Genomic DNA, 26880 nt, shown 5'->3' on the forward strand with positions numbered 1-26880 from the left:
TCACACATCTCAACTCACCCACTCACATCCTCTTTCCACACATTGTCCCTCACAGTGCCACACTTATCCCCTCCTCTAATTCAGGCAGGTTTTAGTGTGATTTTAATTGCACCGCATCCTTTTAATTCCACTCACTAGCACTTTCTTTGACTAACAGGGTGTATTCGGGTCCTGCCCTCCTTTTGTTTTGTCTGGTGTTCCTAATTAGCTTACTCATTTTGAAAGGTACAAACTTGTGTTTTTGTTTGCATTTGTTAACTTGCCATAGCATGTTTGTTCTTAGCAGTTTTATGCCTTTGTTTACGCATGTGTGTTTACGTTTGCGCCTGTGCTATGCTGCAGAAGAGCTGTTGAGGGTAAACAGTCGTGTGTGTGTGTGTGAGTGAGCAGCTGCTGTTAGAGTGAGGACCGTGGAGGGGTCCAGCTGAAGATGAGTCATCTCACTGGCGACAGCAGGTGTCCCATTAACCCCCATGCCCCTCTTCTCCTCCTGAGTGTCAGCAATGGAGCGGTGTGGCTCATACAAAGCTACAGCAGGTCCTGCGCCCTCCCCCTTCTAATGTCAATTAGCCCCTCTTTCTCTCTATCCTTCTTTCTTTGCCCCCAATCATTTCAAAGACTACACATGCCACAGCCCACCCTGCTGGCCTGTTCAACTGGATCTTCAGTGTCCTGGATCCTATAGTAACTCTTTGCCTTTTATGATACATAAAGGTCAGCCATCCAAAGGAAGCCTGTCATCCCTCCCCCAAACTGAATGTTCTTCCTGCCCTCGTGGCTTTTTTCCTCTTATCCCTTTTTTCTTCCTTCCTTTTGTTTTTTTATCCTTACTTCTGGCTGTGTTTGCTGAGCAGTGACAGTATGAAACCCAAATCCACAGAGCAGTGCGGCTGCAGGTGCTTGAGGAGTGTTGGAGAGAGAGAGACTGACTGAGGCAAGCAGATGGCTTTAGCCAGTGGCGTCCAGCCAGAGGAACAGGTGCGGGTCACGTGACCGCCGGTTACCAGGGCGATTTGATTGCTCTTGGTGTGCGAATGAAAAAAAGGGGGGCCCAGAGCGAGTCAGCGCAAGAGCCTCCAGCGCATTGTGTAATCTGTGGCAGGGAGAGAGAGCACGACTCTGAACTGGAAGTGGAGTTAACTAGTTCTAGTCTTCCCTCTCATTCCCTCATTTATGTGTCTGAAACAAAACTTTAGAGTGGCGGGGCTTTTAAAGCTTTTATCTGTTTTTCTCTTCTGTACATGTGAATATAAGATAGTATGGAGAAAGAACTGTCGGGAAAAAATACAGAAACATTATTTCTTGTATTCAGACTTTGCATTAATGTTGCCAATGTTCATATGACATTACAACTGGGGGTAGGAATCTTTAGTCACCTCACGATCCGATTCTTGATCTACTTTTTTTCCCTTTTGATTTAGTTTACCAACCTGAGAATCTTAAAATCCTTACATTTACACATGCTTACATAAGTACTTTTCAAAATTATTAGAAATTGAAATAATTAAAACTGTTCAAGCCTATGTTAAGAACTGTATACTAATATAACTTTAAAACATACAAGCAAGTAGCAAATAATGAGGATCATTGAAAGATATTACAAATAACAACGAGTGCTTTCGGAGTGATCTCGTTTGAAATACAAGTAATGTGGTTCTTCCTGTCCGTTTAATCCCTGAAAGACATAACTGGCTGTTCACGCAAATTGTGCATCTTAAAACCGTTTTGAGATGCAAGTGCATTAAACCAAACAGAAGGCATTCGCACGAGCAGTACGGCCTTCTGTTAGTTGGGTTCATATTTTAAATATATAATTCCACAAAACTTCTGCCAGTCGCATCAAATTACAGCAGTAAATTATGCATTTCTATGGACAAAATGCATCTAAAAATAGTGGGCGAATCGGAGTGAGCTGCTGCAGAAAAGAATCATGATCCAAGCTGCCCGAAACATGAGAAATGCTTTATTTTAAAACTTCAAGCTAATGCATTAGCGTAATGGCTAACACCGCTTGTCCTGTCAGGCGCTTTGACAGATGCATGTGCTTTTTAATGTGTGATGTGCTTTCTCAGTACATAAACTGCATTTTACGGTAATATCCTTTTCTGTAAATGTTAGATTCACATGAATGTTTCTATTTTGCATGAAGTCTGTCCTGACAGTCTACGTCAAACTTCAGATTTCATTTAGTGAGCACCAGTGTGCACATGCGAGTCAAACAGACGGAATGCAGTAAAGCTTGAGAAAACTTATATTGAGCACAATAATATAAATTTTGAAGATGTATCTGTTATTGGACATTAAATTTAGTGCGGCAGGAGCGGCATCAATGGTGCACGAGATGCGTTTGGTTATTTAAGTGACGTTGTTGCATTTGAATTTTTTGTTAGCCTAGCCCACAAAATGCTCCGCTGCCGTGTTATGCATTCTAAATATTAGAGAAATATAGAAGCTCAATGTGGAGAAGATCTTGATTAGGTGAAAACCAAAACAAAGCCATGCACACAGAACGTACATATTCAGCACATTTTAAGATGGACAAATGACATTAGTTTTTGTAACTGAAGACCTGGAGCAATATAATTATTCATTCTATTTTAGCTGGTTGTTAAGAGGGAATATTATGTTTGACATTATTTGTCCATAGAGATTCATAAAAAAAAAAAAAATTAAGGTGTATTTCTAACCGAGGTCAACACGCTGAGCCTTCATAATATTTTTATTTGGCCGAATGTTGATGTTTCAGTATGTTTCATGTGTATGTATTGTGTCTGTAGCTCCGTTTCTGTAACTGTGGAAAGGAAAATAACGTGTAAGTTCGTCACGTCAGTTGTAAGTGAACGTGTGCAATATTTACAGAAGCTGTCGATAATGAGTGAGTAATACATTTCTTATGTATATATGCTCCATTGTAACTTAAGATCCTGAGCATGAATTGTTTGTGAGGTTTAATAAAATGTTTTAAGTGATAATTTTGCTAATGGCAATTAAAAATTTTAAAAGTTAAAATGGGTAAATCTTCTATAAAAAAAAGTTTATCTTCATTTTCTTACCTGACATACTCCAGTTCATGTTAAAACACACTAGACATGCTTATTCTGTGGATTTGAGCATGTTTTGTGTGAAATCAAGTTTCTTTTGTCTATCAAAAGTGTGCGGTCACTTTTTACTTTCGCGTCAGCAGTGCAGCAAAAATAGAAACCCCTGCTTCACTGCGGCTCCTGCTGCTGGTGTGAACTCTGATTAACATGCACACCGGAAAAAATATACCCCACTCACGTTTGCAGTGTGAAACTGGCGTTAGTTGCAGCCCTAAGCGTAAAATAAAGCTGACCAGAAAAAAATTCTCATATAAATTATATTGTCTGCATTGAAGAAAAGTTTTGGACTGGTTTGCGATTCCGTTCTTTATTAAAACTAAACGATGTAATGTTTGACATTTGAACTAGACAAATCTGTGGTTTATTGGTGTGACCATTACATTAACCAAACCTCCCTGTTTTACCCACAGTGCTAAAAAGGCTGACACTGAGTCCAGTGACAGCACCAAGAAAGATGCAAAGCGCAAGAGAGAGCCCTCAGTCACCTCTGATGTGGAGAAAACACCGCCACATTCACCGGAGGAAGAGGAAGATGATGGTGTTCAGGTAGACAAGTTTTCACTTATCTAATAACGTTCTTATTGTTTCTTTAAAGTTTAAATACAGTTTTTTTCTGGTGGTCGACCGACTGATAAGGTTCTTTCAGTGGTTAAAACTGATACCTAAAGATCGACTAGATAATGCTGTTCAAATGTCATCTTTATCCTATTTAATACAAGTGATGACGCATGAGATGTGATTTGTACATGCAAAAAAAAAAAAAAAGTTATGGTCAGTTATTTGTATACGTTTTTCCATTTATATTCTTTCTTTTTTTTGTGCATGTATGTTGACTGCAGAAGAGGCGATCTAGCCGGCAGGTGAAAAGGAAACGCTATACTGAGGAGCTGGAGTTCAAAATTTCTGATGATGATGGAGATGATTCTCCTGGACCAAAGTCTCCTTCAGCCATGTCTGAGCTGCAGGTCATTGTCTTGTGAATTTAGGGATGTGCTGTGGGTGTTAAATTTAGGATTATTCTGATGGCTAATTAACAGTCTCCACAGTGGAGTTGGAAAACTGCTGATTTAACCTGCTGTTTGTTATGCATGATGGATGTTCTCACACTGACTCCGTGTCCTTCATTCCCGTGTGTGCTGTAGGAGTTGCCGGATGTGGAGGGCCCTGTGGTGGAGAAAATCATGGGGATGCGCATAGGGAAGAAAGAGGTGAGCGGAGCAGTCGAAAGCCTGTCACATGAGCTTTAACCGCTGCGGTCTACTGGATCAGGGCAGATTCCACCTAACAGCTGTCTCAAACCCTGCCCCAGACCCTGTGATTGCCAGGAAGATGCCTGAGTGGGCTGATATCTACTGTAGTAGTAGTAGTAATCCAGTAAAGGCCATGCCAGTTCAGAGCAAAGCCGGTGCAAGGTCTTGAGAGGAAGCCATGTAAGAATAAACTGTCTCTCAGCGTGATTAATCTCAGGCCGTTAAGACGCAGACAATGGCTGTGTGCAACGTTACTCCTTTGAAACCATTCCACAAAACAAAGCCTGGCCAAAAATAATACACAGTGCATGGCTCTTAGTAGCGCAGCTGCAAATGGGCTCCCGCCTGAGGAAATGGTAGGTTTGGCGTCTGCCGTAGCTCTGTGGTTTTGGCAGGAAGCCAGGCCTCGGGTCAGCTCCCTGTGAATGGGACTGTGTGTGGTAGAAGAGCTGAAGTGATTCATGACTCTGCTGCACAGCTTACTACTAAATGGAGAAAGAGAATAGTAGGAGGATTGCTCTTTTATTTTATTTTTTTATTTATTTTTATCCTCTACTTTTGTCCTGGGGCATTGCAGTTGAGAGCAATTCAAAAATGCAAAGTTGTTTGTCGCAGAAAGTGGGTTGCACTTGGAATGGGTGGAAAGTATGCACACTGGTGATTTGAAGGATCCAAACATGTTACAAACACACTTTTTGATCAGCAAATAATGTTCCTGTTCCTTATTTTACAGTTGGGATCTGGTGAAGAGGTTGAAGTTGAGGAGTTTTATGTCAAATTCAAAGGCTTGTGAGTATCTCTTTTCGAATGCATTCCGTCCAGTATCACTTTGTTGTATAATGAAGGAAATTTTATAATTGTTAGATTTAAAGAGTAAAACATTAATGGGATTTTATCAAAATAGTGCAGGCAAGCTACTAAACTGAGTAAAATGTCAGATTTTTTTAGTTTAAAACCACTCATGCAGATGAATCATGGCCTCTTACCACTCCCGTTAATTTAGAATATGATTCCTTACTGTGCTCTTAAATAAACATCCCCAGTCTTGTTTATATGACATGCTAATTTCTGAGCTATAATTTCACTGAGGTCACCCAGGAAGTGACTTTTTATGGTTTTGTTTTTCAGCTCTTACCTGCACTGTCGCTGGGCAGACATTGAAGAGCTGGAAAAGGATAAGAGAATCCAGCAGAAGGTCAAGAGGTTTAAGGCCAAGCAGGCCTTTGGTAACTTCCTAAGTGAGGTTAGCATCAGCCCTCCATTTTCCATGTCATCCACCATTTTGTCTTTTTTTTTCTCTCTCTTCCATTCCGTTTTTTTTTCTCTCGTTTTATGGCCCTCGCTGATAATGGTGGCAGTATGTATGCTCAACAGTGGTGTGTTGTGTTGGTAATATGATGGCTTTTTGAACACTATCATCCATGCTAAGGCAATAAAATGGCTTGCTTCAAGCCCTTATCTCTGTTGCATGCAATCTCTCAGCCCATGCTGTCTAATTCACTTAAAGTAATCCAGGCAGATGCATTGAAATATATGTAAGACTATCATTTCTGGTTTGCAACTCCACACTACATTTTAAAGGGCTTTTCAATCAAAACCTGGTGGGGTTTTCCCGGAGAGATTTATCCTACCCACATCAGAAAGCTCTGAAAATATTCCACCCGGTAGATTCTCATTTAGAGGCTCGTAGTAGCTGCGGCTCAAGCAGAAATGAAACCGCCATTCTGCAATTCTCCATCTAACCAATCAATCACACTCTTATTGACAGATGGATGATGAGCCCTTCAACCCAGATTATGTGGAGGTGGACAGGGTTCTGGATGTGTCTGAAAGCACTGATGAAAATGGAGAGGTATGACTTCTCTCTCTCACCCGTCCACTTCAATCGTTCTCAATCCATCTCTCTCTCAAAATGACATAGATTACTTCTGATTAAATCTCCTAGTAGATATTTTGTGGTTGTGAAAATGTCAGAAAAAATTCGAAAAATGTAAGAACCTCTTTTGGATAACCTTTGTGTTGCTGTGTGTTCCTGCAGCCTTTAACTTTGTACCTAGTGAAGTGGTGCTCCTTGGCCTACGAGGACAGCACGTGGGAGCTAAAAGCTGACATCGACCAAGGGAAGATTGAGGAGTTTGAGAGACTGATGGAGCGGGAGCCACAGCTGAAGCGCATGGTAAGAGCTGGCATTCCTCTAGCCCTCTTTATTTTCTCTTTGGAGTGCTGAGCAAGTGAGGGGAGAGGGCCACGTTCTTGCGGTTGCAGGGAAACCACTAACGGGAATTGTTTTATTTGAAACAGGAGCGACCTCCCGCCAGTGACTGGCAGAAATCCGAGAGTTCCAGAGAGTATAAAAACGACAATGCGCTCAGGGAGTACCAGCTGGAGGGACTCAACTGGCTGCTCTTCAACTGGTACAACACGTATGTATGCAATTACCCTGCCGTCCAGCTGCACTGCTCACTCATGCACAGACTGAAGTGCATTTTTGATACCATTTAAATGTGGGCATGTCATGCCTCTGTATGAGAATTCATATTCTTACTGGTGCAATTGTACCCTTTTTTTCTCTCTCTCTCTCTCAGGCGAAACTGCATTTTAGCTGATGAAATGGGCCTTGGCAAAACAATCCAGTCCATCACATTCCTCTATGAGATATACCTGAAGGGAATCCACGGTCCTTTTCTGGTGATTGCACCTCTTTCCACCATTCCCAACTGGGAGAGGGAGTTCAGGACATGGACTGAGCTAAACGTAGTGGTCTATCATGGTAGCCAGGCCAGCCGAAAGACTATTCAGGCTTATGAGATGTACTACAGAGACACACAGGTACATAATGCTACTTTTGTCATTTTATATGCATTTTATAATATTGGTATTATTGGAGCTAATGTTTCACAAGATTTCTGCAGAAAATACAGAATGTTTTATACATGCGGTTGTGTTCTCGAGGGCCATTCATGGCAACCAATACCTCTCTTCCTGCAGGGTCGTGTAATAAAGGGAGCCTACAAATTCCATGCAATCATCACCACATTTGAGATGATCCTGACGGACTGCCCCGAGCTACGGAGCGTGCCTTGGCGCTGTGTGATCATTGATGAGGCTCATAGGCTCAAGAACAGGAATTGCAAGCTGCTTGAGGGCTTAAAGATGATGGACATGGTTAGTGTTTCCCCTTCCACCCAGAAACGTGATTTTGCTGAAAATAACCTGCTGTAAATGTCGGTCCAGCTTCACTTTTACTAGATAGAGGGTTCCCACGGTGCTGGCAAACCTGGAAATATCAGGGAATTTTAATCTTTTCAAGCTTTAAATTGATAAAAAAATATTTGGTCAATTTGCAAATTGGTCTGAATACCTTATTCAGTCTGAATTAGAATGTAAAAAAAAAATAACAATGGTTGAAAAAGAGAAGTCACTTAATGAGATTCTTCTATAGGAACACAAAGTCTTGCTGACTGGAACCCCACTGCAAAACACAGTGGAGGAGCTTTTCAGTCTCCTTAATTTCCTGGAGCCTGACAGGTTCCCCTCTGAGTCAACCTTCATGCAGGAGTTTGGAGATCTTAAAACAGAAGAACAGGTATGGAATGTTGGCACTTATTAAATAACTGCCATTTGTAAGTGTGTGATACATTTCAGAGATGCCTGGATGTTTTCTAATGGTTGTCACTTTCTGGTTTCAGGTCCAAAAACTGCAGGGCATTCTGAAGCCTATGATGCTGCGCCGACTGAAGGAAGATGTGGAGAAGAATCTTGCACCGAAAGAGGAGACCATCATTGAAGTGGAGCTGACCAATGTGCAAAAGAAGTACTACCGTGCCATCTTGGAGAAGAACTTTGCCTTCCTGTCCAAGAGTGGAAGCAGCGGAGGTGGAGGAGGCGGAGGAGGAGGATCCAATGTTCCCAACCTGCTGAACACCATGATGGAGCTGAGAAAATGCTGTAATCACCCCTACCTCATCAATGGTGAGAAGTAGACTCTGATGTAAAACTGTGTAAACTGAAAACTGTTTTTTTTTTTTAACAGTGTATGCTTAAAGTGTATGATGATGTTTTCAGTCAGCGAGACTGAAGTTTCACTCCTTTCTCTGTCTGTAGGAGCTGAGGAGAAGATAATGGAGGAGTTCAGGGAGAGTCACCCCTTAAACCACCCAGAGTTCCACCTCCAGGCCATGGTCCAGGCTGCAGGAAAACTGGTGCTGATCGACAAGCTGCTCCCCAAACTGAAGGCTGGGGGTCACCGTGTGCTCATCTTTTCCCAGATGGTGCGCTGTCTGGACATCCTAGAGGACTACCTCATCCAGAGACGGTAGGATGCCTGAGTCCATAACACTGCCAACAAATTAAGAGAATCACTTTTTAATGTGATTAGAGGTGCAATCTCATATATTGGGTAGAAACTGAAATAACAGTATTTTTAACAGAAAATTCTCAATAAAAATGCATTATTTTATTAATAAAATGGCATTATTAGGTGTTTGTAGTTAATACTCCCATTTCCTGTTCTCTAGGTATCCATATGAGCGTATAGATGGCAGAGTTCGAGGAAACCTCCGCCAGGCAGCTATTGACCGCTTTTCACGACCAGACTCTGACCGCTTTGTGTTCCTGCTGTGCACCAGGGCTGGAGGCCTGGGTATTAACTTAACTGCAGCTGATACCTGCATTATATTTGACTCTGACTGGAACCCTCAGAATGACTTGCAGGTAAGCATGGACCTGTTCTACCATACATGAACCCATATGTGTTGGAAGCCATTTTATTTCACAAAGCATCTTTTAGCTGCATTATGCAACCCTAGCAGTTTTCTGGGAATGGGGGTGTGTGTATATGCGAGTCCTCAAAGGCAGTTTGTGTGACCGTTTTGTGCTGTTGCCTTCAGGCACAAGCTCGATGCCACAGGATAGGACAGAGCAAGGCTGTGAAGATTTACCGCCTGGTCACCAGAAACTCCTACGAAAGAGAGATGTTTGACAAGGCCAGTCTGAAGTTAGGATTGGACAAGGCTGTGCTTCAGTCCATGAGCGGGAGGGAGAATGCCGCCAATGGGGTATGAGCTGCACACAGCACCACCATTTTCTGGTGTATCACTGAAACCGTGTTCCAGATGGTTCATTAATCAAACATACTTTGCACATACTTTGACAGTTGGTGGAAACACCTCTAATTCTGGTGCACTGTAACTTATTCTCCTTTATACTGTTTGCGTAAATTCGTCCACTCCATAAAATCTTCAAGATGGAAACACTAAATTTGAGATTTGTATTATATGAAGTTCATTAATTGCACAACCCCTCCTCCCCCCACCACCGTCACACCCCCACCTTTTTTTAGGTTCAGCAGCTCTCTAAAAAGGAGATTGAGGACCTTCTAAGGAAAGGAGCATATGGTGCTCTAATGGATGAGGAGGATGAGGGATCTAAGTTTTGTGAAGAAGACATTGATCAGATTTTGCAGAGGCGAACACAGACCATTACCATTGAATCAGAAGGCAAAGGCTCAACATTTGCTAAGGTGATGACATTAAAAACTTTTTGCATGATGAAATTGACCCACCTATCAGTGTTATTGCATAATTACCTTTTATATAACAAATACTTTCCATTTAATCTTGCTCTTAAAATAGTGCAACCTAAAGGGTAAGTGTCTCTAATCTCACTATTTATATAAAAAAAATTCACTTCCAGGCAAGTTTCGTGGCCTCTGGGAACAGAAGCGACATTTCTCTGGAGGACCCAGATTTCTGGCAGAAATGGGCAAAGAAAGCAGAGCTGGACCTGGATGTGATCAACGGCAGGGTAAGCTGCAACTTAACGGTTAAAAGGAGCTCTCTTGTACTGTGAAATGCCTCACAGGAGATGCTGCATGAAGTGACGCACTAATCTGTAGCACCTCTCTCTTGTGTAATTGTGTGTGGAGCACTTACAGCTGACTGTTATTCATTGTTTCAATTAATGCCGGGGTCATGCATTAGCAGCTTTTGACAGCTATCATATTCATAATTCTGCTTGACAATTGTTAACAAAAGATGGTGTGAAACCAAATCTGGATAGTTTCCACCACACTCGGTTTTGTCTCTCCTCATAAATATGCTATCTGAGCATAATTAATGAGGCTGATTTCCCTAGGCTAACAGTGCGTGGAATGTAGCCGTAATTGAGCAAAGGCGAAATTGTTTAAACTTGGCCATGGGAAGTATTTTCTGTAATTACCATTGTTCTTTGCACTTAGGAGAATTGGAATTTCTAAGCAGCTTATATCTGCTTGAAGGGAAAATCCATGTTATGTTGAAATAAAATGCTTTACCATAGTGTTTTCTATGTGTTTCCTTGAGCAGAGTTCTTCCATCTTTGCAGTCTAACAGCTACGTTTATCTATGGATTGGTACTGAAACCCGGTATTAAATGGGCCCGGGGCTAAATTATGACAGTCCAGTTTATCGTTCAGCTTTGATGTTAACAGTTCTGCTGTCAGTACTGGAGAGATTAATAAAACACACAAGAAACTAAATTTTGTATTGCAACATAGAAGTTATCTTGCAATTTCTATCTCCCAAGAGTTGCCAGCTGTTTTAAATGCAATAATATTCAGACATTTTTCTGTTATGTAAGTTTTTTTTTTTTTTTTTCACAATTCAAAAATTGAGATCACGCACATGAAAGATCTTCAGCGCATGCAAAATGAAAGCCCTGTTTTATCCTCATGATAGAGGAGGGAGCTAAACTTTCAAACATTTGCTTACACTTTAGGCCTGTGGCTGTGATATTAAGCATTTTGTTTTTATTTAGATTTTGGCTTTAATAAAAAAAATTGTGATTGTTGTAAAATCTTTACTTTAATCTTTGTCTTTACTGTTGCCAAATTGTGGGACATGTTTGATAAAACGTTGAAAGCACAATAATCTGTGTATAAGTAGTATTGGTAATAGTAATACCATTAAAACCTTAATGATGATACCCATCCCTACCTATATCATGGTGCTACCATAGTATAGTACTAAAAGTACCAATCACGCTGAATCCTTTTCTGGGGTCTTAAACTCTTGAGGTAGCATTCTAACCACAGATTGTATCTCTTGTCAGAATAATCTGGTGATTGACACTCCTCGGGTCCGGAAGCAGACTCGACACTACAGTTCTATGAAGGAGGATGAATTGATGGAGTACTCAGAGCTTGAGAGTGACTCAGAGGACAAACCCATTCAGAAACCACGGAGGCCCCAGGACCGAACCCAGGGGTATCCCCGCAGTGAGTGCTTCAGAGTGGAGAAGAACCTGCTCGTGTATGGGTGAGTGTAGTCTGGAAATGGTCACTTTATAATGTTGTTGATTTTAACAGCTTTGTACTCCTTTTTAGTTGGCTGCTCTAGCCTGAAAATTTACTGAGATTTTGATAAATCACCATCTTGCACTTGAGGAGTCCCTGGGGCCTATCCCTATAATTAGTTGCCATTTAGCAGATGCATTTTGTATTTTCTTCTCGAAAGTTGCTTTGAGTGTACCAACTAATACATGAGCCTATGCATTTCACATATAGAAACATACAAGTTAAATTTATTGCTGTCAACTAATTTTATCTATAAGACTATTTTCCCATCCATATGCCTCAAAAATATCAATAGATCTCCATTTCCTTCAATTGCAGCTTGCCATGGAAAACCGCTTTAGCAGGAAGTCCATCCCAATGCCACAATACAGGATATTCAGCTTCCTGCTTTGTTTTATCGCCATCCAAATTCCCCTTGTCTTGTCTTGTTTTCCATTTGGAAGGAGAATATCTGGTAGCTCACAGCCCACCAGTGCAGTGGCCGAGTTTGACATGCTTACTTGTCCCGGGGCAGTGGCAGACATAGCGCTATCTAATGCACACAGTTAATTAAGCGCCAGGCCTCAGTGCACTCAACAATAATCATGGCTGGCTGCATGCGCGATGTCTGACCAGTATTTATTTTATTTTTTTTCAGTCAGACGCATCTAGACCCCTGGGCTATACGGCAAATTAGATCCATCAAGTCTGAGGGCTTTGTCTCCTGAATTTTTTTTTTTTGTGAGAGAGAGAAAAAAAAAAAAAAGTGTAGGGCTGTGAAATCAGAGCAGACCTTCCCCCCTCTCTCTTCCAAAAAGCCCTTTAGGCCTGTGCTTAGAGAGTGCTTGTACTTCATAACATAACAAGGGCATTGGGTCTCCTCATGATCATGCACAATGCCAGCAATGCAGTGGTGCCACGCCAGCTCCTTCAGTTTGTGTGAAATGGCACAATCATAGAGTAATGGCGGTAAACGGAACAACTGAAAAAAAACTTGATTTTAAGTAACTGCAAGGACATAAACTGTAGTTTTCATATGCTATATTTGCTCTGGCTAACTTTTCTTCCTTTTGTGCATAGCTGGGGCCGCTGGGGTGACATCCTGTCCCATGGACGCTTTAAGCGCCCGCTGAGGGAGCGAGACGTAGAGACCATCTGCCGTGCACTCCTGGCCTACTGCCTGCTCCACTACCGTGGAGATGAGAACATCAAGAGCTTCATTTGGGACCTCATAACCCCTACTGAGGATGGCCAGAGCCGCACACTGACCAACCACTCTGGTAGGACACTCATCTGAAACCAAACTGAAAACATAGCCTGATTTCTTTTCTCTGTCAGCATCTACCTCTTCACTTGCTAAAGGGTGGCATTTCTGTGGTTTCAGGACTGTCTGCCCCAGTGCCCCGGGGGCGTAAAGGGAAGAAGGGGAAGCCACAGGCTGTTCAAGCTCGCATGCCACAGGCTGCCTGGCTTGCTGACTGTAATCCTGATATCCTCCTTCAAGAGGACAGTTACAAGAGACACCTGAAACACCACTGCAACAAGTATGTACCATTTCAAACACTGCCCTTTCCCACCTTTATGGACCATTATTTTCTCTCTTGTCTTCCACCTTTTTAAATGTTTAATTGGCAGTATGTTGCACATTGTTACTACTTGAGTAAAAAGTGTAGCTAATGTGATATATTTCAAGACATTGGTGTACTAGCATAATCTAAATCTATTCAAAACATTTGTGGCTGACACATGAATGGAAATCAGTACAGGAATTTTTCTATGACGCTTAAAAAATCCTTGTCCAGTGATTAGAAAAGTCATTGAAATTGGTTTAAAATTCCACACAAAGACTGTTCACTTTTTCTGCTACTGTCTTGTTCGAAAATAACCTTTTGACTTTCAAGCCTGATATCCTGTGAAGCAGGTGCATTTGAAAACCTGAGGAGCTTTTGAAGTTAAATTAATTGAAGCAAACTTTTGCGAGTTTAGCTGAATATGTCTAACAGCAAGTTAGCGCTTTTACCTTGTGATGCAGATGTTTCATTTAGTTGCTTGGCTTCTCCATAGTTTAGCTTTGACTAATGAATGTCAGTTAAAAAATGGCCAGCTGTAGAGTATCTGGCAAAAGAAAGAATCCCAACATTCTGGAAAAGGCTTCTGCCAAGTTCCAGAAATAATGAATGACAGGCCATGAGGAATCTTTTTCATCACTGAAATTAAAGATTTTAAGAGCACTCAATAATTCAGAGTTCAGCTCATCAGGCAGCACATGATGATTTCGCCTCTTGGCCCACACGTCAATTATGCCTTGTGTGCCGCCGGCTTGCGTCTTTTGTTTTTCGATGCCTCTCTGGTTTCATTTGATAAATAATTTCTCTTGCCAGGCCGGCATTGTTGTGTCCTGCCTAACACTAGGCAGTGACAGAGAGAGAGCAAAACACGGTTTACACTGCTGGCTCTGATGTGCATCCAGAGAAGGGAAACAGAGCAACAGCTGAAGAAACGTTGCGAGACGACAAATGCGAGGTGCTTAGACCGCCAACCATCTGCTCGCCGCACTGCAAACTTCTGCTTCTGTACTTTGGAGGCATCCCGTTAGCACCTAACAGCATTAGGAAGGAAATGAAAATGAGAGGATGAAGGTGCTGGAGAGTGCGTATGGGCGGCTCCCCCAAGCGCAGCAGCACGTTGGTAGGCCAGGCGCCAGGCAGACCTGTTGGAAGCGGGTGAAAGGCGGCACACACAGAGGTGATTATGTGCAGCCATCTGTCAGGCGTGAAGGCTGCCGCACAGCGTGGCTAATCAGCCCTGGCAGCATGATGGATGAGCCATGGCACATGCCAAAGAGCTGCTGCTGCCGCTGCTACTGCTGCTGGCACAGCTCAGAGCTGGCCAAACTTACTTTTGTTTTGTGCCTTCTCTCCTTCCCTTTGTCCTGTTTTTCCTTCCTCTCAATCTGTGTGTCACTCCATTAACCCCAACTCCTCTTTGTTTTTGTTTTTTCGCTCTATCTCTGACAGAGTGCTGCTGCGAGTCCGCATGCTCTACTATCTGCGACAAGAAGTCATCGGAGACCATGCAGACAGAATCCTGGAGGGAACCGATTCAAGGTTGGCATGCGTGCTCGCCATGTTGATGCCCTCAAGGACTCAACTGAAGATCTAATGACTGCGAGGGGCTCGCGTGTGCACACCAGTGCACAGGGAGAGATAAGCGAGTGTCTCAGATCTCTGGCCATAATCAGGTTGGCCCGGAATAAACAAGATGAGAAATGGACCTAAATGAGATGTGGCTTGTTAATGCTTGCGTTTCCTACCAGATGTCTGCCGATAGACATTAATGCCGCTCTCATTCGATTATGTGAAGCTGTGGCCATCTCCTGGTTTTAATCACTCTTTCCTCTGTTTTTCTTTCGCTAATAGCGAGTTGGATATCTGGATCCCACAACCCTTTCATGCTGACGTCCCCACTGATTGGTGGGATCTCGATGCGGACAAGTCCCTCCTAATCGGTGTCTTTAAGCATGGTAAGCTCCGCCTCCTGACAGCTGACACTCTCTGATTGGTGCCTTTGGGGTGACAGGCGACAATAATTGCTAATGTTGACCTATTGTAATATTGCCTAGAGATTGATATTTTCCGAATGACTGATCCTGTGCTATATGGAGGGTGGATGGGAAAATGGATGGGGGAAAGAGTCGAGATATAATCCATCAACAGGCAACAGGCACCTCTCAGCACATTTTATTAATATTGACCTGCAGTGTTAAGATGTGTTTTGGGAGAACCTGCTAAATTCCCAGTTTGGGACATGATTGTTTTCTTTTGTGAAGCTGCGTAGCTGTCCCAATTTATCTTTTGGGGAAAAGGTGGCCAAAAGCAGTATTAAACAGAGATGGAAAGGGGTTTCCCAGCTGCTGACTTTTGATTGAATTAAGTATAGTAATAGCCGCTTTATTAAATAATGTCTGCTGCTCTTGCCACCGATATAAATCTTGGCGAGGGGCTTTTATGCTTCTCTCAGATTGGTCTTTTTCATGAATGTGTGTACAGAGAGCTCTCTCTCTGGTCTCCCCCGGTGCGCTGTGCTGCCTCGTTAACTCAGCTGGCCTCCATACATGTGCACACACACACACACACACACACACACAGGAGCATGTGTATATAACACAGGCAGCCTGTTCTTAATCATAATCCCAATTCAGTAGGGAGGTCTGGGGAGGAAACGGGGAGAGGGGAGGTGGCAGGCCTGGACTGTAGAGGAAAGAGTGATGGCCTATAAACCCCCTCATGATTACAGTTTGGCTCGGGGCGCGGCAGCAGTTAGGAACAATGTGTCACCGCATAAATCCTAATTGAAATGTGATGTTGTAGTGGTGAAGGGGTGCTCGAGTCCCGTCTGATCTGCGGCTCAGCTGAAGTGGGTCCAGCCTGTCAGTCGCCTCCCCTGTTGTGCTCTGTGGGGATCCGCAGGCTCGAATCTGTTCTGCTTGGACAGTTCAACGGGCATTTTTTTTTTTCTTTGGTTTGATTTAGTCTTCTGGTAGTTTTTGAAAGCATTTCACTTTGTATTAAGATGTTGATTTAGTTTAGTTTTTAGTTTTTTTTCACAGTGTTAAGGATCTTTATCTTTTGGTAGCTTTTTAAAGGGTTTTGATTACATGTTTATTGTGGCACACCTCTCACAACTGACATTTTATTGAAACAATACATTTTCTTCAACTTCATTTTAAGCTACATTTGACACGCCAGTAATACTGCTTCGTGCTTTCACAACACCAGCGGAAATAATAGCTCGCCAGCCCACAGTACAGCCTGTAATTATGCATATTTGATGTTCACCGCTGCTCTCTTTTCTTCCGCTAGGCTATGAGAAATATAACTCGATGTGTGCTGACCCCACCCTGTGTTTCCTGGAGAGGGTGGGCATGCCTGATGCCAAGGCCATCGCTGCCGAGCAGAGGGGAGCGGACATGATGGCAGATGGTGTCGAGGGGTAAGTTTGGCCCAAAATCATAGCCCCAGCAAGAGGGACTCCTCCTGCTCTTTCTTTCTCTGGCTCTCTCCCTCTTTCTTAATGCCTCACCCGCTTTTCTTTTGGTTCTTTTTATTTTCTCTCCCACACTAAAAGCCTTTCTCTTTTTCCCAATAGAGAGGATGAGGATCCAGAGTACAAGCCGTTAAGGATGCCGTTCAAAGACGATCTGGATGTGAGTTTTGAAATATATTTGTCTATTAGTAGACTATCTAAAATCAGCATTGGTAATAGATTGGCTTATGTAACATTTTCTTTGTTTGCAGGATTTTACAAACTCTCCTCTGGATGATAAAGACGAAGGGATGGATGGTGAGACTGGAGAAGGTATTTATTTCCCCAGCACACAGGTGTTTGGGTTAGGGTTACTTCACTGCTCATCACTGCTGTCTGTTTGTCTACTCTTAGTGCCTAAGCACGGTGAGAATGGGAAAGCAGGCAATCTATACTGGCCACCAGCCTCTGCCCTTACAGCCCGATTGCGCCGCCTCATCACGGCCTATCAGCGCACTCACAAGCGTGAGCAACTAAGGCAGGAAGCCATGACCAAACCTGATCGGCGCCGAGGCCGCCCGCGTGATGACATCCTTGCAATGGTAACAGAGGCAGGAGCTTATGCTCCAGATGGAGCCATGGCTTTCATGGTTGAAGGAGGGCCCTTTATGGCCAAGGGATCACCTTTCATCCCCGACAGCGCTGCCTTGCTGGCTGATGGAGCAGCTTATTTTAAAGAGCGTCGGCAGAGGTGAGTTGCATCTAGATCTTCCATAAAAAAAAAAAAAAACCTTTCTCCTTTAGTCACACATCACCTCATTTCCATTTACCAACATCTGTTTGCCAGATGGACAAGGCGTGAAGAGGCCGATTTTTACCGTGTGGTGTCCACATTCGGTGTGGTTTATGACGTGCACAGACAGTGCTTTGACTGGTCCCAGTTCCGTGCTTTTGCTCGTCTAGACAAGAAGACGGATGAAAGCCTGGAAAAATATTACTACTCTTTTGTGGCCATGTGCAAGCGGGTGTGTCGGATGCAGGTCAAAACTTCAGCAGAAACAGGTAAATTCAGTCTTTTTGAAACGGGAGAAAGAAAGAGCAAAAGCAGCATGCAAAATATATTAGAACTTATATTCGCTTAGATATCGATTCTTAATTCTGAACATTGTAATATTGTGAAGCTTAAATAGATTTGCAATTAGCATAAAAAAAAAATATTCATAGATGGATAGTATAAACAATTTTTACTTATTGATGTTGCGTTTAAAATAAATCTTCTCATTTTGGATTATGCAACTGCCCATCATCTATCTTCTTACAGAACTGCCAGACCCCACCCTCATCATTGACCCCATTACAGAAGAGCGGGCTTCACGGACGCTCTACCGTATCAAGCTGCTGCGGCAGATCAGGGAGCAGGTGTTGCCGCACCCTCTGCTGGATGAGAGGTTGAGTCTGTGCCAACCAAGCCCCGACCTCCCAGCCTGGTGGGAGCCTGGTCGTCATGACCGAGACCTCTTACGAGGAGCCGCAAAGCATGGTGTCAGCCGCACTGACTACCACATCCTCAATGACCCGGAGTTCAGCTTCTTGGAGGCCCATCGGAAGTTCACACAAAACAAGGGTGCAGAACTGTCCATCGTGTCTGATCCTCTTACACCTCTGAACCTGCTCAAAGATGAGGAGGTGAAAGAAGAGCAGGGAGATGTGTTGGTGCCCAAAGTGGAGAATGGTGACATAGAGGAGGTCAAAGAAGAAAAACCTCAAGCCCTCTCTCCTAAATATGAAGTGAAGATAGAAGAGGAAGCAAATGATTTGGGTCTTAATTGCGACCCTAAAGAGGAAATGATGGTAGTGGAGGAGAAAGAAGATGTAATAGAGGTTAAACCCAAAGTAGAGGATGGTTGTCCTGTGGATTGTATGGCTGATGAGAAGCCCATGAATCAGGAGCCCACTACCTGTGAGGAGAAAAAAGCCCAGGATGAAGAAGAGCCACCATCAACCACTGAGACTGATCTTTTTACTGGCAAAACCTCTAAAGAAGATGAGGAAGAAAAGATGGACGAGGATGACAAATCAGAAAAATCTTCACAAGCTGAAGGTGAATATTAGGCATTGTTTGGTTATTAGGTTTGGGGCGATGTCTACAGTGAAACACCTCCACGTGCAGTGCAGTCTTTGTGACCACTCGCAGGGTTTGTGTAAAACAGCGCAGGTTAAGATGATTGCTGATTCAAAGCAAGTAGGTGATACTGCACTTGTGTCGAGCTTGTCCATCTATTTAATCTAATTTCATTTAAATGATTTTGAATCTTGTTGTTTTTTTTAGTTTGTGTAAAGCATCTAGACCATAATTTGTTTGCCGTTTTTGCACAATGTGGGGAGTCATGGGGAATCACGATCCCAGCTCAACATCTTGATGTCTGTCAGCAATCAGCTCAACCCTATTTGATATTTTATTTCCTTTGACACTGAATTTGTGTCTCCATCAGAAACATGCGCAAAACTTTTTTTCGTGATCCAAAAACAAATCAAAACAGTTTTTCTCCAAGCTTTTTTTTTTACTTGAAATTGCTACTTAATCTAGGATTAGGCTAAATCCACTCCATCCTCTTTCATTTTATTTTGCTGGAGCACCTTTAATTAGCTTCAAATTCCCAATAAAATATCTAAAAATGGCTGCCACCAAATATAACTGCAGAAATTGTTTTCATACGTTTCTTCTCATATACACACATACACTCCCTATATATATTGCATTGGTTGTACAAATTATCCTGCCCCAAATTTACTCCACTCGTTGAGCCAGTGTCACTTTGTTGGCTGGTCAGAATGCTCAAAATTTAATATTTTGAAAGTGTTTATTTTGGAGGGGGAAATCAATTAATTTTCAGCAGTTTACTATTGATATTATGATGGAATATAAAGAAATTACATGCTTGACATTTTCAAAATACTGTATTTGGCAAAAGAAACCCCTTCATATTTTGAGTTGAGAAACATTATTTCAGTCTAGCCTGTATTAAAAGATCATTTTTATTTGCAGCTGGAGCAGCCTCTGACAGAAAGAATTTCGATGAGGAGAGTAACGCCTCCTTGAGCACAGCCCGGGATGAGACCAGGGACTGTTTCAGCATTGATGAAGTTGAGCCGTCAGCCTCTCAGATGTTCGGTGAACGCTCACTGTTCTCCTTCTGGCCCAAGGTTAGTTAAATCATTTTTCCCACTTAATTCACAATTTCCTTTCCTTTTTTTTGTCAAATCAATTTACATTTTACAGATTAACTTTCAGATTCTATATCCATTCCCCCCTCCTCTAGCAAGTAGTAATCTAGCTTGCCACAAAAGTGATTTAAAGATAAATGAAGCCAAGCCCAATGCTTTGAGGAAAACATGTTGATGTAATGCAGAGTGAAAAGTCTGTACTTGTAGTTTCAGAGCTTCCTCCTTTAATCGAGCAAATATACACTATAAGATCCTTGGGACATGAAAACAGAGCTGAATTGGAGAAAATGAGATGCCCTTTGAGTACCCTCTAGTTCATTATGTATGCATCCACGCGCACACACTCACTCACACTTGTGCTGCCCTTCTGTGTTTGTACTTTAGGACAGGGTAATGATCAATCGTATGGACAACATCTGTGAAGCGGTCATGAAGGGCAAGTGGCCTTCCAACAAGAGGCATTTCTTTGACTTCCCAGGCCTGTTGCCTGGCTACGGCTCCATGGCAACGGACAGCCCCCTGCAGAGGCGGAGTCTTGGTGATCTCTCAGTGGTGGGTCAAACCAGCTATAGTGGCAGTGAGGACCTCACCATGTCACCACAGGTCAACAAGGCAAGTCCCGCCTCTAACCCAGCCTGCTTCACTCACCATGGGTCCTATGCACCTGTTGTCTTTTAAGTAGTTTGACATTATAAAATGGATTTTAATAGTTATGTTTATTAAACTTCTCTCATTGTTGTTTGTTAATGTTATCTCATCATTAAAACCCTTTCATTGTTCTTGTCCAGGACGATGCTTTGAGTCTGTCAGTACCTCGGCAGCGCAGACGCAGGAGGAGGAAGGTGGAGATTGAGGCTGAGCGTGCTGCTAAGCGCAGGAACCTGATGGAGATGGTTGCTCACTTACGAGAGTCCCATGCTACAGAAGACCAAGCACAGGCCATAGACCTAACCAATGCCCTGCATGGTGTGTCCACCTCTTCCTCTGCCTTCCCTGGAGCAATGGCCTCCTCTGCAGCCCTGAAAGCACAGATGGAGCTGCTGCAAGCAGGTGCTTCCTCTAGACCAAGAGCCAATGGCTCTCTACTTGACACTGAACTCCCCAACCGGAGAAAGAGAGGTCGCAGGAAAAATGTGGAGGGGTTGGACCTCCTCTTTATGGGGAACCAGAGAGGACCGCTCAATACGGTACGTATCCTTTCAGGATGTGATGCCATTTTCATTTGGCTCATTGCCATGATATATTTATTTACCTTTTAAGCACATAAACTCTTAATTTTCTCATTTTCTGTTTGTTTGCATCTATAGGACAATTCAGATGGGACCAAAGCTTTTGTGGATGGGCGGGCACATAGACCCATGTCATCTCCTGCACATAAGGCCCCTGTTGAGGGCCTAGAAGAGGGAAGCCATCTTACAGGAGAAGATGGACCCAGCACTAAGGACCTACGGGAGTGGCTGAGACAGCACCCCACTTACACTATGGATATGCCTGGATATGAACCAGTGAGTGCAGTTCTTTGTGCCTACCCTGTTGGCTGATGTGGGAATGTCCTGTCATTTTATCTTATGGAGTTCTCTTGTTTTTGTTCTCAGAAGAATGAGGACCTTCTCTCTCAGTTTGCCAAGCCCAAACAGAAAAGACACAGATGCCGGAATCCAAACAAGATCGACATTAATACGCTGACTGGAGAGGAGAGAGTCCCTGTTGTTAACATTAGGAATGGAAGAAAGGCAAGTATTAATGTTTATGAATGGAATCAGTTTATTCCCCACAAAATAATCTTTACACTCGCTGTAACATTTGTAATTTGTATAACTACAGATGGGAGGAGCCATGGCCCCCCCGATGAAGGATTTACCCCGCTGGCTGGTTGAAAATCCAGAATTTGCCATCGCCCCTGACTGGACGGATATTGTGAAGCATTCGGTGCGTCTTTTATTTGAAGTTTGAGTGAATTTAAGATCAATTGAGCCACTATTTGGTCATTTAAACTCTTTGTAATTGGCATGTATCAAAGTGGTTATTGCATTGTTTTATGAAGTGTGCATTATTATCTAGCATGATCGCGTGTTCTCTGCATGATGGTTGGTCTGTGTGAATTTAATTCTTTAAACTCGTGATTTAAAATTATGCTGAGATTTTAAACATTTGCCCACTGTCATATTCATATAATTTTCCCTGTGTGCTGCATGTAAAATGAGTGTTACCCTGGCTTTATCTGAAAAATGGTTCCCAGTGCACACAAACTTCCCAGAATACTGAGTGCCCTTTTGGTTACAGTGTTTACTTCCTTTTTAATTATATTTTTATTAAATATTTATTTATTTGAGAAAATTACTTTGTCATCTAAAGTATAAGTATTTATTTGACAAATTTTTGAATCAATTGTCAAATGATTTCAAATTTCTTAAATATAAAACTATATAATATTGGCTTTATAACAGCCCCCCTGCTTTCCAAGATATCGCAATCGGCTGTACAAAAAACAATCAGTCGACCACTAACATTGAGGAGCGTAAGTTTTAAACTTTCAATAAAAAACATTGAGCAGCAAATTCGCACATTAATTTCTGAATGATAATGTGACTCAATACTGACTGAAGATTTCTCATCACAGAAATAAATTAGATTTTGAATTTTTTTTATAAAATACATTTTAAATTGTAGTATTTGATGATTGCTGTTTTATTCCTGACTTCTCATTGTTATTGTTGATATACTTAAATAGTTTTCTTTTTGTTTCCAGGGCTTTCTCCCAGAGTCCATGTTTGACCGTCTTCTGACTGGGCCAGTAGTCCGAGAGGAGGGTGTGCGCCGTAGAGGCAGGCGACCCAAATCTGACATGGCCAAGGCGACAGCAGCAGCCTCCGCAGCGGCTTCCACGTCCGGTGTTAATCCTTTGCTGATGAGTGGGCTGTTTGGCAATATGGACCTGAGCAGTCTGCAGGGCCTGCAGAACCTACAGAGCCTCCAGCTGGCTGCTGGCCTCATGGGCTTTCCCCCTGCTCTCGGAGGGGGAGCAGATGCCAAGCACGCTGCAACCATGCTGCCTCTCATGCTTCCTGGCATGGGTGGCCTCCCCAGCATGTTCAGCCTGGGGAGTCTGTTTGGAGGAAGCCTGGCTGCTGCTGCAACTGCCACCAGTGGTGCATCTGGCACAGAACAGGCCGAATCTGAGGAGGGTCCCAAGCCGAAGACTGATGAGGAAACCAAGGATGAAGGAGATGAGAAAGAGAAGGAAGCAGAGAAATCGAATGAGACTGAGTCTGCTGAGACAACTGGTGATGCTGCTGCCGCCACCGCTGGCATGTCCACCAACCCGCTGGCCTTCAACCCTTTCCTGCTGTCCACCATGGCCCCAGGCCTCTTCTACCCATCCATGTTCTTACCCCCCAGCCTTAGCGGTCTGGGCATTCCAGGCTTCCCCCAAGCTTATCTAGCTGACCTCCAGAGTGCTGTGTCTGGGGCCTTGGGGGCCACAGGTGAGGATAAGGATTCCGGTAAGGGGCCCCGCACAAATCAGGACCAGAACGCCTCCTCGGCTGACTTGGAAACTGCTGACAACACGCTTGAAGACAGTGACTCTGAGGAGAGCCAGAACAAGACTGCGGATTCATCGGTACTAGATGATGACCTGGCAGGGCCGACCGAGGAAGTGGACTCCATGGAGGGTGGAATGGATGATGAGGACGATGATGATGAGGAGGAGGAGGATGATGACCCTGCTGATGAGGATGACAAGAGTGACTAAAAAACTGAATCGGGCCTTCTAACATTTCCCCAGTGCTGAGGAGACGGACTGAACTCTGACAGAATGGTTAGTCCAGTTGTTTACATGGCAACTCTATATCCAAAACACTTTGGTCGTTTGGTTTTTGTTGACCGGTAACGTTAAGAGGAAATCAAATAAGCTGTCTCTGTAACCATTAGCATAGCCAGGGATGACGTGAACAGTTGTGTGGATGTCAAAAGGGTGTTATTTTTTCCTCCCTGTATTTTTCCCTTTTTTTTTTTTTTTTAAAGTCTTCGGCACTGTGTGAGTGCCTTCTAGATGAGATGGAAATTTCCTGAAATATTATAGGAATTAATCGTTCCGATAGTGCTATGCTGCTCTCTACTTATTGTAATATTATTTTGTTTGTTTTTTTTTTACATTTTTTTTCCTCTCTCTCTCTCTCTCTCTCTCTCTCTCTCTACTGTTGTAACAATGAGTAGCATCTTGTAAAATTCAGTAATGTACAAATGAACGGCATTAAGACACTCTCCGCTGCTGAGGAAGAATCGTGGTGTTGGTTGTACTGTTCTGCTGAGGAGCAGGCGAAGTTCTCACATATCAAAGCCTACACTCGGACTGTTCCCAGTCTCTCACACTGACAATCCAAACGGGTGAGTGAGGAGACCTCTCGACCTGTGGAGACAGCAATAACGACGGCAGCTTTTGAATGTTCAGTTTTACTCTTTTGACTAAACACCAGAAAGTGTGAAAAAGCGACATGAAATTACTGCAGTCAAATTGTCTCGTTGTATCCATGTTAATGCACTGGTGTAAGAATAAAATCAGGTACCTTTATCTATTTGAATGGACTTTTGTTACTTTAGCCACAAAGCTGAACAGCATTACCTCAAATCTAACTAGCCTTGAAGTTTACAGACATAAATGTTGTAAATGTATTTTCTTTTGTGTTTTTTTTTTTTCTTTTTCGGAAACCATCATGTATGATGAACTGTACATTTCTGCCAACTGTAGTAATGATGCTTTTAATAAAAGTGACTCACAATATTCGCCTAGGAAACCAAAACCGTGTTTGTGTAGCTCTGTGGGGATGTCAAACAGCATCCTCTGACGACAACAAAGCTTTTATACCATCTAACAGAATAAATCGTTCATTCACTTCAAATTAGATTTATCTAAAATAGAGGATTTTGTTTTTTTTTAATCATCAGCACCAAATATGTGTAGTTGGAGCACTGTTGATTTTAGGTGCGAGGTATTTGCATTGAACTGTTTCAATTGTGGAAATCAATTTAAAATATTCAATATTTACTTTTTTGTTTTAATTTGTAAACGCCTCATTCTGTAGCACTACATGACCTGGTTGCCAGGGAAAGAGGCGCTGCGACAGGCCTGTTTACTCTAGCCATCATAAACGGCATCAGTCCTGTGGAGCGACTGACATAACGCGCTCCGACAGGACGAGAGGACATGGCAGGGGCTCTCTGTCCGCTCCAGTAGCCAGCCATTATGATCCTAACGCCTGGAACAAAGCTTTTCTTTCCCCTCTCTCGATAGACATCTTTCATAATTGCACTTTCCGATGAAGTGGCTCGTGAAATCCATAGGTCTCGTGTGCACCCAGCATGCTGCTCTTGGCAGGAGTTCGCGTCTGAGGGTTGGAAAGGAAGTTCTTGTGCACAGAGTTGTCAAAATGATGCCTTTTATTGTTGCAGTGGAAGTGTTAATGTACGTTAATTGAGTTTTTGGATGTGGGAAATGTTTCTTTTTCCTTTATAAGCAAACGACAGGTGAACTGCTGTTGTGCTTTTCTCCACTTTCTGTTTTTAATGAAGAGCGAGTTCCCGTGTTGTCAGCGTGGTTTTTGTGGCTATGAAAATCTTTTCTGTGGTTCGTAGTCATTATGTGCCATCTTGACACATGGCGCAGTCACTCTCAGAGGGCTCGTCACCACCGTCACTGTGCCTCCTTCACAAACCACTGACTGCTGGGTGTGAAGTCTGTCATTGGTGAGGAGGCAGGTTGTGGTTAGCCACTGAGCGTCAAACATGGCAACACGGCACAGTTCACTAACGCTGAGCCACTGGGATGAGAGCTGGCAGCTTCCCCTCAGGAGAGGCCCTTTCTCGAGAAGGCCAGACTGAATGCTTCCCTCATGTGCTGCTGTGCTGTTGTAGTAGTGTGTAAAAGAGGACCACTGGCTGCTGCACTGCACTGCCAAAACATAAAAGGGTGATTGATATCAGAAAATCTACCCTGGTGTATTGGTGTAACAGTTTCCAGTGATACTCTGTATATCAGCAACTCCTTTGGTTACATCTTGCTATGTTGTTACAATCAGTGCTTCTGAGTAAAATGAAAAATGTTGCAATGCATTTCCAAAAACCCTTAAAGGGATTCTCCACCATAAAATGAAAATTTAGTTATTAATCACTTGCCTCCATACCGTTCCAAACCCATAAAAGCTCCGTTTGTCTTCGGAAAACAATTAAAAATATTTTGAATGAAAACCTGGAGGCTTGAGACCATCCCATAGACGGCCAAGTAAATAACAGCGTCAAGGTTGACACAGAAGAGCATACGCAGCACGATGACATGGAGAGACACAGAGGAGACCACTGACAAAGTAATTATTGAATAAAGTCGTTATTTTTGTTTTCTACGCTTACAAAAAGTGTTCCTGTCGCTTCATATAACCCAGATTGCACGTCTGATAGCAGATAGAATATAATCTATAAAAAAAATAGATTTTTTTTTTTATATACCTTTCCTGGACCTTGACACTGTTATTTATTTGGCCGTCTATGGGACAGTCTCCAGCTTCCAGGTTTTCATCCAAAATATCTTCAATTGTGTTCTGAAGATGAACTGAGCTTTTACGGGTTTGGAACGACATGGGGGTAAAGTGATTGACAATTTTCATTTTAGGGTGGAAAGCAAGCCTGTTCACTCAGAGGCCATATATATGCAACTATTTTTTATTATTATTTCTAGTCATGTACAGCACCTAACTAGAAAGGGGAAAGACCAAAATCTACTTGTTCACTAAAACTGAAATATTACACACAGAGATATTTAGATACTTTATTAGGATGCCAAAAGTCAGAGGAAAATGACTGGACTGGTTTGAGCCGATAGAAAGGCAACAGGCAGACATCTTTTGATGTCTACTTCCAGCAGGTTACCATACCTTTTATTTTTAACAAACTAGTTTCTTGAACTAGATGTCAA

The 26880-nt window shown here is 42.8% G+C and overlaps 1 protein-coding gene across 2 annotated transcripts in view; it reads left to right on the forward strand.

Annotated features, from left to right (window-relative positions):
• Positions 1-24715, forward strand: part of LOC113117056 (chromodomain-helicase-DNA-binding protein 7-like) — a 60310-nt gene extending 35595 nt beyond the window's left edge. The window contains exons 4-38 of one of the 2 annotated variants that reach the window (XM_026285450.1): positions 3512-3647; positions 3941-4066; positions 4244-4309; positions 5085-5140; positions 5480-5594; positions 6120-6203; positions 6390-6527; positions 6653-6774; positions 6937-7180; positions 7340-7516; positions 7794-7937; positions 8041-8323; positions 8456-8666; positions 8869-9064; positions 9241-9408; positions 9693-9872; positions 10046-10156; positions 11441-11646; positions 12744-12943; positions 13048-13207; positions 14681-14770; positions 15083-15186; positions 16526-16655; positions 16812-16869; positions 16961-17021; positions 17103-17439; positions 17536-17750; positions 18010-18789; positions 19735-19892; positions 20298-20525; positions 20702-21100; positions 21221-21418; positions 21509-21646; positions 21738-21842; positions 22663-24715. In XM_026285450.1, the coding sequence (XP_026141235.1) occupies positions 3512-3647; positions 3941-4066; positions 4244-4309; positions 5085-5140; positions 5480-5594; positions 6120-6203; positions 6390-6527; positions 6653-6774; positions 6937-7180; positions 7340-7516; positions 7794-7937; positions 8041-8323; positions 8456-8666; positions 8869-9064; positions 9241-9408; positions 9693-9872; positions 10046-10156; positions 11441-11646; positions 12744-12943; positions 13048-13207; positions 14681-14770; positions 15083-15186; positions 16526-16655; positions 16812-16869; positions 16961-17021; positions 17103-17439; positions 17536-17750; positions 18010-18789; positions 19735-19892; positions 20298-20525; positions 20702-21100; positions 21221-21418; positions 21509-21646; positions 21738-21842; positions 22663-23667 (7129 nt within the window). In that variant the 3' untranslated portion in view covers positions 23668-24715. The remainder of the gene's footprint in view (positions 1-3511; positions 3648-3940; positions 4067-4243; positions 4310-5084; positions 5141-5479; positions 5595-6119; positions 6204-6389; positions 6528-6652; positions 6775-6936; positions 7181-7339; positions 7517-7793; positions 7938-8040; positions 8324-8455; positions 8667-8868; positions 9065-9240; positions 9409-9692; positions 9873-10045; positions 10157-11440; positions 11647-12743; positions 12944-13047; positions 13208-14680; positions 14771-15082; positions 15187-16525; positions 16656-16811; positions 16870-16960; positions 17022-17102; positions 17440-17535; positions 17751-18009; positions 18790-19734; positions 19893-20297; positions 20526-20701; positions 21101-21220; positions 21419-21508; positions 21647-21737; positions 21843-22662) is intronic. The other variant, XM_026285458.1, reaches the window with a different exon arrangement.
• Positions 24716-26880: the final 2165 nt, after the last annotated feature.

Source organism: Carassius auratus, chromosome 2 (genome assembly GCF_003368295.1).
Source record: "Carassius auratus strain Wakin chromosome 2, ASM336829v1, whole genome shotgun sequence".
NCBI lineage: Eukaryota > Metazoa > Chordata > Actinopteri > Cypriniformes > Cyprinidae > Carassius > Carassius auratus.